Raw genomic sequence first — 9907 nt, 5'->3', positions numbered from 1 at the left:
TGGGGGACAGGCCCTTTGGAGGAATCCAGTTACTCTTGAAGGACTCTTCCTTCCCCCTCTGCCTCTTTCAGCCATCCCCAGCAGGATCTAGAACTCCTGTGGTCCTTCCCAAGATGGCTCGGAGCTTGTCAGCAGTCAAGGCTCCAAACTAGAGGACTGGACACTAGGGTCGAGGACCTGACCCTTGGATGACCACCACAGGGTAACAGGGAAACCTGTTACCTCCTCCCTCTCCTTTCCCCCTGAAAGAGAAGTCTCAGCAGTTATTTACAAAGATTTATTACAGCATGGGAGCGGTTCAGTCCTGGAGTCAGGGAAGGAGGGAAGGGGGCAGAGCAGCTGGAGGACAAGGAGAGCCTGGCTCCCCCACCATGTGCCCCCCTAAGGACTTACACTAGGCGGCATTCCTGGCATCAAAGCACAAACAAAATGCAACAAAGCAGCCTCTGCCAGTCCATCTTCCAGGCACCCAGGCTGGGGAGCAGTTGATAAGGGGAAGATTTCCAAAATGTTGAGGCTGTGGAAAGGATGCCTGAATCCTGGGCCCTGGTAGAAGCCAGTGAGAGGGGTGGTGACTTGGAATTCCCCAGGGGATGGAGAAGGATCTGTGGGCACTTAAAGTTCTCAGTACCCTCTTTCCCCAGATCTTAGGGTCCTGCCCTGTGGGTTTCCTGTGCCCAGGGGAGAGGGTCTGGGGAGTAGACTTGTGAAGGATGAACCTTTGTCCCCCATTTACTGGATTTCCCAATGCAAGCGCTCTCACATCCCACCACCCACTGGGTGAATGGGGGAATGACTGGCAGGGGTAGGCATCAGGCAGCAAGTGCCCAGGGACTCTGGGCATCAGCCAAAGGTGGGCAGACAAGCAAACACAGACCAGCCCTAGTCTTCTAAGTCAGAAGCCGCAGCCCTAGCAAGTGAGGGGAAGGGTACAAAATAGGGTGGGGACAGAGTGGGTTTCTGGGGAACAGCAATGCCCTCGCCACTTCTGGGAGATGCAGGGCTGGTGCCTATGTGCCAGGTTCAGGGTGAGCAGGGCGCTGTGGCTCCTCCCCAGGTTCTGCAAGGCAAGCAGAAGGACTTAGGGTCTGGCCACGCCCACCAATATCCCAGCCCCGCCTCCCCAGCCCCACCCACCCCCAAACCTCACCATTTAATGCCGGATCTTCCACTTGGTCCTCAGAGCTTCCGTCTCTCTGGGGCTCATCCAGAGGAGGCGGACGCTCCCAGGGACCCTCCAGACCTTGACCAAAAGTAGTCTTCTGCCCAGCTGGGGACGGGAAAGAAGGGATAAAAGCACAGGCTCTGAGTATCCATCTGGCTGTCCTGGAACAGGAGCCGAGTCTCTCAGCTGGCTCCTTCGGAGGGTATCGTGGTATAGTGAAGAGAGCACTGGACTAAGACAGCTCTTGCAATGACTAGCCATATGACTTAGATAGGTCCGTTGTTACCTCTTTGAAGGGGATGGTAAGAGGGAAATTGTGTAGACTGCCTTACATAAGATAATAGTTCATATCCTGCAGCCCAGCGCCGGCACTTAGGAGCTGCTCCAAGACTGGTGCCAATGGATATTGCTCCTTGGTCATCCTGTCATTTGACCCACTGCCCTGCTGCTTTCCTAAGGGAAGTCTCCTCTCACCTCCCCTTCACCTGTTCCAGCTGGAGATTTTGCTCCCATGACCGTTGCCCCCGCTGCCAAGGCAGAGAGGAGGCCCACGCCATTTTGGGGGGAGGTGCAAGGGATGGACACGTCAAGCAGGAGTGGTTGGCTAGTTTTCATCTCCATAAATAATGGCACCAAAACGTTTAAGGTGCACTGGGAGGGATAGATGTGGATGGCCTGGGCCTAGAAAGAACAGTCCTGGGAGGGCTGAGATCTTCCTGCCTAGGAATTCTCTGGGCCTTGGGACTCCCTGTGGAGATTTGGGGATCTGAGGTCTCTAGCTCTGAGGCCTTCTGTGTAGGTTTCATGCCCCTCCCTGGCCCCTGTCTTCCCAGGCAGCTGGGGTTGGAGCTGCAGCCAACGCAGTTGGTTCTTGAATCCTACATTCTCCATCTAGACACTAGAGGGCACCCTCTCACCTCCAGCCTAGGAAATAAAAAAGGGGAAAAGAGCCACAGGTTCCTGGAGAGGACTTATCGACCAGCCCTGTGCCCCCCTGCAGAGACCACATCCTGTGTTCAGAAATGCAGGCGATGGGGCACTGGATACTCTTAGCCCACTATCCCCCATCTCCTTGCACCTCCCAACTGCCGTGGATGGGAAGTCCTTTCTTGGGTCTAGCCTCAAACCTCAGGTGGCCTTGCCTTAATTCTTAGGGAAGAGAGGAATTATTGGAGGAAACCTGATTGGGAGAAGGACTGAGTCAAGGATGGGAACAGCCCAGGTGTCAGGTAAGGCTGAGTGCAAGGCATCCTGTGGGATGAGAGAGTGGGGAGGCCCTTTACATGTGTGAGAAAATGTGAACCGGGAGGGGGTGTTCCAGGACACTCAGGGAGGATCCCACATAATCTGTGGTGGTGGAGCCCAGGCTTCACAGCCCGTTCAGCTTACCAGACCCCCTGCCGCCCTTCAGGATTTCAGCCTGGCTGTCCTCGTCCTCCTCCTCTTCTTCGTCCTCCTCCTCCTCGTCCTCCTCTCTTGGGTAGCCCAGCTCCCGCAGCTCCCCCAGCTCATCCTCCTCCTCTGAGGCCTGGCTCTCACCCAGGTTGCTGATGGACTGCAGGTGAGACTCAGCAATACGCTGCACAGCTGGCGCAGGGGGAGCGGGAAGGCAGGGCTCAGCCGGGCCCCAGAAGCGGGAGAGGCATGTGCCAGTCCCCAGCCCCCTTCCTGTGGGCCTGGGGCGGAGCTAATCCCCCACAGGGGTCTAGTTTAAAAGCTAAAAGCTGCAGGTCAGCCTGCTGGGGGCCAGACCAGGGCAGAAGCAGCAGGGGGTAGCCTCCTGATCACGTCTGGCTCCTAAGCTGTCCAAAGGTGCTGCTGTCCCAGAGGCCGGCACCAGGCAGCTCCTGCCAAGCCGGACAAGACCAGGCGGGTACAGCAGCAGCTTAACAGTCCCTGGCTGGGGAGCTTGTCCACCAGCTACAGCCCCTGGAGAAGGCGCAGGGCCCGTGGGCCAGGCCCTGGGGGATGTGTCCCTTTCAATTTCTAGGGGAGTGCCCAGCCTGCTTAGGGCTCACTGCTACCCCGATCCTGCCCACCACCCCATGCTGGGCTGGGTCCCCACTCCCCGGCACTGCCCCATCGTAGATGCTACTCCACACACCCCTGCCCTAGGCTCTGAGAGGTAGGAACAGTTCTGAGGCTGAGGACATAATAGTCTGCAGCCAGTGAAGTCCGTGCCTGGGGATGCGGCGTGCTCAGACGCGGCCCCCACACTCTTGACCCACATCCCCAAGCTTCATCTCCCTCTGCGGTGACCTAGAAAGCAGTGAACACCACCCACCCCCCCAACGCCACCAAGGCCTGCTGGGATAGGACCTAGCAAGGGAACAGTGTGGGCAGCTGGAGAGAAGTTTCCAAAAGATGGAAAGGACTAGGGGGTTAGGAGAAAGGGGCCAGGGCTGGGGGACTCTGGGAGAACGACAGGGGTTGAGGGGACCCTGGGAGGAGTGGCTGGGACAGAGGCAGCAGGGGGGCCAGGAGCTGGTGGGATTTTAGAGCATTTGGGTCACTAAAGTCAAGGCCCAGAGACCAGGTACTGACGAGCTGGGCCCTGCAGTTGCTGCAGCTCCTCCTTGCTCCGCAGGCAGCCCCTCCCCTCAGAAAGCCCAGAGGGGGCAGATCCAGGCTGGAAACCTCCAGTGTAGGGAGCAGGGCACCGCTCTCCTGCCAACTCAGGGCCAGGCACAGAGGGTGCATTGTGCCTGCCCGCTGCCCTGCCTTGCCCCGAGCTCCACCCGGTGCCTCCTGCTGGCTCTGGGCAAGCTACCCAGGCAATAAAAGTGCGATAAATTACCCCACCCTGTCCTTGGGGAAAGTTTCACCTTGAGCCAAGTGTGAGAGCTCGGCCTTGGAGAACCCCCTCAAGCCAAGACTCAGTGTCCACCCTTCCTTGGGGGCCCTGAGCTTCTCCACCTACAAGTCCCCCACCCTGCCAGATGCTTTCCCTGCCCAGAAAGGAGCCAAAGCCTATAACACAGTGCCCTGCAGGTTCAGAAGGGTCCTCTGAGCGTTGGGGAAGGGAGGAAGGGAGGAGAGGAGGTGGCAGCTCGAGCAGCCGGGGGTGGAGAGTTCAGTTCTTCAGTTCGTGAGCCACAGCATCAACAATAGGTGTGCGCAGCCCTGTGCTGGCGCCCGTGCGCCTCCCGCGTGCCTCGCCTGCCTCGTGCCTCGCAGGGCTCTCTGGGGTCTCCCCCTCATCCTCCCAACTGTCTCCTAATCCCTCTGTCTCCAGCTCTGGGAACCTGAGTTCCCCCGACCCAAGTGGCCCTTTTTAAGCTCCAAGGTCCCCAGCACAGCCCCCGCACCCCTCTCCTGGCCCCTTTCCACCGCCCTGCCTCTCCCCACTCAGACACTCCTTAAGTTGCAGCCCAAAGGGGCCACGGGGGCGGGGGCACATTTCTGGCATCTTTTTCACCCCAGCCCTCTGCCCCTCGCTCACAATCAAGAGTCCAAGGGTGATTCTTCCCTCTCACACGCACTTGCCCCCAGCCCAGCCCAGGATGGGGAGGGGAGAGATTTCTCATATTCTCTCCTGGGAAGATGCCACCTCCTCCCTCATGCCTGCTTCAGGGGCTGGCCTTCCCCACATCCCTACAGGTAGGAAGGCCTTCCAAAAGCTGAACCCACTGCCCGCTTGCTGTCCCTGCCTCGTCCTGTCCTTGAGGAAGAGAAAGGCCTCCTTGCCCTTCTGGCCTCTCCTCCCAGTCTCTCTGCTCCCAGCCTTGGCCGGCAGGCTGACAGGTGCACCTGTTGACTTGGCTGGTCACTGGGAACTCATTAAACCCACCCTGGAGGGAGCTCTCCGCACACCCTTCTGGTTCCCTCCCTCCCAGCCTCCGTGGGAGGTGGGGCTGGCCAGGCAGGAAGAGCCTCAGGTGGGAGCTGAGGTGGGTGTAGGAAGGCATCCTAAGGCTTAGTTAGGAGGAGACCCTCCTCACACCCCGACCTGTGCCACCTTCTCCTCCAGGTGTATCTCCCCCAGCTCCCCCCCGGAAGCCAAGTCTCCAGGCCGGCCCTGAAGCCCCCTGTGATTCCACACCAGCTTCCCTTTGCACACCTTCCCCCCTCTCCCTGGAATGCCCCTCCACGCCTGGCCTGCCTGTTGAATTCTCATTCAGCCTTCCCATCCAAGCTTAAACACCCTCTCCTCTGTAACTCTCCCTGACCCTTTGAGGTGAAGGGCCCCAGGAGGGCTGAGGCCAAATCTTACTCTTATTTTTGCCCAGCACCCACCAGGGGGGCCTGGCATACACTAGGTGTTTGATAAGTGAGTGCTATAGGAATGACTTGCCTTTTGGTATAGAAAGGAGAAGCAGGAACATCGGTGTGCAGACCTGTGCAAATGGCACGGGAATGGGAGAGGAGAGCAAGGGGTGCAGCCCAAAGAAGGTGCCCTTCGGGGAGAAGGAGGGGGAGGTGGTCCAGTGCATGCTTGCAAAGGAGGTGCAGAGCCGATGCCTACTTGTTACGTACCTCTTTTCTCTCAACCCCACAACCTAATTTTAAGACCCATGCCACCCTTTTCAGCCCCTGGGCTCCTTCCTTTTACAAGGCCAAATTAAGAAAGAATTGGTCTCTAAGTAGGGCTTGGGGTGGGTACACAAGACTATCCGTCCCCACCAACAAAAGCTCAACATGTCACACACACACCCAATGTCAGCCCAGTTGCAGGGGTCAAGGGGACAGCCCAACTGATGGGTGGGAGACAGTACCTTTCAGCGAGGGGGGTGTGTAGGCACAGGGGTTGGGTCTCTTCGACTTGAGGTGGTGCCCCTCTCCTGAGGCTCTCTGCTGGGGAAGTACCAGGTTAAATGGGCTTACAGAGGCCCCTGTCCTTCACCCTCCCTCCATTCCATCCCACCAAGGCAACCCAGGCAGACTGGGCTAGCCTCTGTTCTCAGGTCCAGGCCCAGGCGCTGCCGCCCCTCGGGTCCTGCACCTCCTGCACCGAGGCTGAGGCTAACTGGTGGCTTTGGGAGGGGCTCCATAGACACGGCCTGGCTCAGATCAGGACCCTGCGTTCTGGAGGCCCAGCCTGAGTCTGAGCAGAGGAAAGACAAGGGCAGAGGAAAGACAAGGGCAGGGTGTGGGTGGCACCCTGGCACCAGGCACTCTCACCGGGGTGCCAATTGATATGCTAATGTCCTCCTGGGTTGCACTGTGTGTTAGCTGGGAAGTAATCCCCTCCAGCCCATCACAAAGGGCCCTGGCATCCCTCCTTCCAGCTGCCCCTGGAAACTCACCTGGTGGGGTGAGGCCTCCTCCTCTGAGGGAGGCCACCAGTGAACCGAGCCAGGAAGAAGAGAGAAGAGGGAGAGAGAGAAGAGAGAAAGAATCTGAATTACTTTCCCCAAAGGCTCAGTCTCTGTGCCCTTTCCCTCCTGGTGTTGGGAGGTGCCTGGTCAATAAATGAACCCAATGGAGTTGGGCTCCCAGACCTTAACCCCCCCATCTTCTGCTCAGTCTCCTACTCATGGGACTTTGGCAGGGGCCCCAAGAAGGCATCAGGGTTAGGATGAGGCCAGGACTAGGGGGCAGGGTAGGGGCCCACCTGGCGAGGAGTGCTCTGAGAGCCGGAACAGCATGGCAGGGGTTGGTCTCCTGCGCCGGATCTAAGAAGATAGAGAAAGAGATGGGGAGGAGGTGGGGCAGGACAGACACCTGCAGCCCACTCCCCACCCCCTACCCAGGCAGCAGGGAACAAACAGTGCTTTGGAGTCCCCAGGGAACCTTTGAATCAAAGCCTGTCAGAGCTGTAAGGAACTCCATAGCTCACCCAACCCCCTCATTTTACCAAGGTGAAACCCAAGGCTCAGAGAGGTTCAGCAAAGAGCTCAAAGTCACACAGCATGCCAAGGCAGGGAAGGGACAAGAAAAATGCATCACTGGCTCCCAGCTGACGCCCATCCCACTCCATGGCTACTCCAGAACTGCCACCTCCCTTTCTGTCTTCCCCTACCAAGGCCCTTCCTCTCTCATTTTTGAAGACATCAGACCTCAGGACCTGAAGCTGGCTGTGGAAGATGCCCCATGGGCCATGGCACCCACATGGCCCTGCCTACCTAAGGTCAGCTCAAGGGCTCCAGGGAAAGTGGGTCCAGTTGCAGAGGGAGGCTGAGCCTGGTACTGCAGGCACCTCCAACCTCACACTGAGGCTCAGGTGTGGGTCTGACCCTCAGACCCACAGGGGCCTGGGTGTGGTCTCTGGGGGCCTGGCTCTGGGTCCCAGAACTCTTCACCCAGTCCTCATAAAAAACAAAAAGTTGCCCTGCTTGGTACATGAGCCAAGCTGCACCGGGGGGTGGGGGGCGCACTGAGCACTCCTAGTGACTCCCCCGCCTTCCCCCCAGCTTGGCAATCAGACCAACTGTCAGTTAATTAGGTCCCCTCTGAGCTCCAGGGAAATGCACAAAGAGAACCAGGTGAATTAAGCTGAAACTGCCACCTCCCTCTGCCAAGCTCCCAACACTGCCCTCCAGACCAAAAGCTGCTTGGGCCGGGGACCCAACCCGCCCCCATGGCCGCCTAGCTCTCCTCAAAATGACTTGGCTCCACTCTCACTGCACTGTGGGGGGCCAGCTGCATCTCAGCAACAAGTGAATGGCTAAGTTGCGGGGTGGGGGGCAGAACCCTCTTCTCTCCCTCCATCACATCCCACCCCCCACCCCCACCTCAAGCCGTTGGAGGCCTCCAGTCCCCAGAAAGGCTGTCCAGAGAACTCAGTTGTCGGTGGGAGGACTTCTGGCTTCTGTGATGACTGGTCATCATCCCCCCCACCCTTGTTGCCATGTTGTGGCTCTGTCTAGAGGTCAGAACAAGGTTCTGGTGACCCCAGCCCAGGCACACAGGGTGGAACTAGACAGAAAGCCAGAGCGTGGGGCAGCTGGGCGGAGGCCTGCTCTGTGTAATAGGTCAGTGTACCATGTTTCTCACATCTGAGCGGCACCAGTGGTCCGCGTGGGAGTTTGGGAAGGAGGACACTGTGCAGGGTCCGGAGGACCGTCTGCCCTCCCTGGGGCCGCCTGGGATTCTCCCGCCCCGGGATCAGGACCGAGGCCCCGGGGGAAAAAGTTGCACGAGTCTCCAGCGAACTTCACGCGCTGCCCCACGTCCCCGCCGCGTCCGAGGCGGGCCCGGGACTCCTTCGCCCCCGTCTCCCAGGCCAGTTCAGACCCCGGAGCGCAGAGGAGCCTGGGTGTTTAGCGGGGGTGAGGGGGGCGCCGCCGGGGCTGGGGCGCAGCCCCCTTACCATCTCCACCTGGCGGGGGTCGAGCTGGCTGGGGGGCGCGGGCACGGAGAACTGGATCTTCTTGCGGTCCTTGGGGTCCATGGTGGGCGGGTGGTCGGTGGGCGGGGCGCGCGCCGCGGGGTCCGGGGCTGCGGTGCAGGCGCGCTGCTCAGGGCGCCGCGGCGACAGCGGGCCGAGTGCGGCGGGGAGGAGCAGGAGGGCTGTTCACGCACAGATAAAAATACCGCGCCGGCGAGGGGAGGGGGCGCGGGGGCGGGGGGCGGCCGCCTGCTCGCCTACCCCGCCGGGCTCCGGGGCTCGCCCGTGCCTCGGTGCCTTCGCGCCCGCACCCCGGGCTCCCCGGCTCGCGGGTCTGGGTCCCTGTCGCTCCCCTCCTTCCCTCGCTCTCTCTCAGTGTCTCTCCGCCCTTCCTCTATCTCCCTTGCTCCCTCTCCGCATGTCTGTCTCTGTCTCTGCCTCTGCCTCGCTCCGTCTCTCCGGGTCTCACCCTCCGGCCCCAGCCTTGGGGTGCCCAGCCCGTCCCCTCAGCCTGGGACTGGCGCCCGGGAGCTTGGTGGGAGGACTCAGGAGACAGGGGCCAATGAGCGCCGAGGAGCGTGTTCTCCCGGGGCCTGGAGGAGGGCGGGGAGTGTGAGCCAGGACGCGGGGAGCGGGCTGGGGGCCCCCTGCCGTCTCCCCAGAACTTGAAGCTGCATTATTGATGGAGTCCAGCAGGGAGGATAATGCGGGCAGGCCGAGGGGAGAGCAGCAGCGGGGACTCTGGCTTTAACCCCTTCCTGGCGTGGATGCTTGGAGTTTCACGGGGAGGCCTGTGAGGTCGTGGAGAGAATACCACCAGCCTGCCACGCTGTGAATGGGGGTGTCCTAGAAAGCGAGTGAGCGTGGAGCGGGTTGTGCGTGGGGGGACACGTGTCAGTCATCATGGCAGGGAGTGTGTGAAAGTGAGTGCCAGGGGCCCTGTAGTGCCTATAGCTAGGGAGTGTGTGTGTGGGGGGGGGGTGGGGGGGTGTCGGTGTGGTGAGAGTGTGTGCGAGTCTATGTGAGTAAGTGTGTCAGAGTGTCAAGGATGCGGGTGTGAGTGGCAGGGTGTGGGAAGACTGTGTGTGTGCGGGGGAGGGGGTGAGGTGGGGGAGGATGTCAGAGGCTGTCAAGGTGATGGGCAGGCTGTGCCAGCTTGCGGGGGGTGGGGGTGGGGGTGGGGGGGTGGGTACTGTATCCACAGCTCCAGCCTGTACAGTAGAAGGGGATGAGGCTGTGATCCTGGGAGCACTCCCGTGGGGTGCGGGGAATGTGTCCCTGCCGTGAAATATCTTGGATTCAAGTGCCTCCCCAGATCTAACGTGGGGGAGACAGAACCAGCCTGGGGGAGATAGATTTGGGGGTGTTGGGGGGCCAGCCTGTACCAGTACACGTGCCATCACGTGTGTGAGTTTGGTGCAGGAATAGAGCAGGGGGGAGAGGTGTGTGTGTGCTCGTTTCTGAGGTGTGAA

General features: G+C 60.1%; 1 protein-coding gene across 1 annotated transcript; it reads right to left on the bottom strand.

Annotated features, from left to right (window-relative positions):
* Nucleotides 1–261: 261 nt before the first annotated feature.
* PPP1R1B (protein phosphatase 1 regulatory inhibitor subunit 1B) lies at nucleotides 262–8866 on the bottom strand. The gene is made up of 7 exons (XM_079904899.1): nucleotides 8418–8866; nucleotides 6720–6780; nucleotides 6412–6434; nucleotides 5881–5956; nucleotides 2555–2752; nucleotides 1151–1270; nucleotides 262–1060 (listed from the first exon to the last, which is right to left on the bottom strand). The coding sequence occupies exons 1-7, from the start codon at nucleotides 8496–8498 to the stop codon at nucleotides 1011–1013; spliced, it is 609 nt and encodes a 202-aa protein (XP_079761025.1). The 5' UTR covers nucleotides 8499–8866; the 3' UTR covers nucleotides 262–1010.
* Between the last annotated feature and the right edge of the window lie 1041 nt (nucleotides 8867–9907).

This window comes from Stenella coeruleoalba (genome assembly GCF_951394435.1).
Source record: "Stenella coeruleoalba genome assembly, chromosome: 19".
Lineage (NCBI taxonomy): Eukaryota > Metazoa > Chordata > Mammalia > Artiodactyla > Delphinidae > Stenella > Stenella coeruleoalba.
The sequence above is the reverse complement of the archived record's forward strand: the minus strand, read 5'-3'. Positions and strand labels throughout refer to the sequence as shown.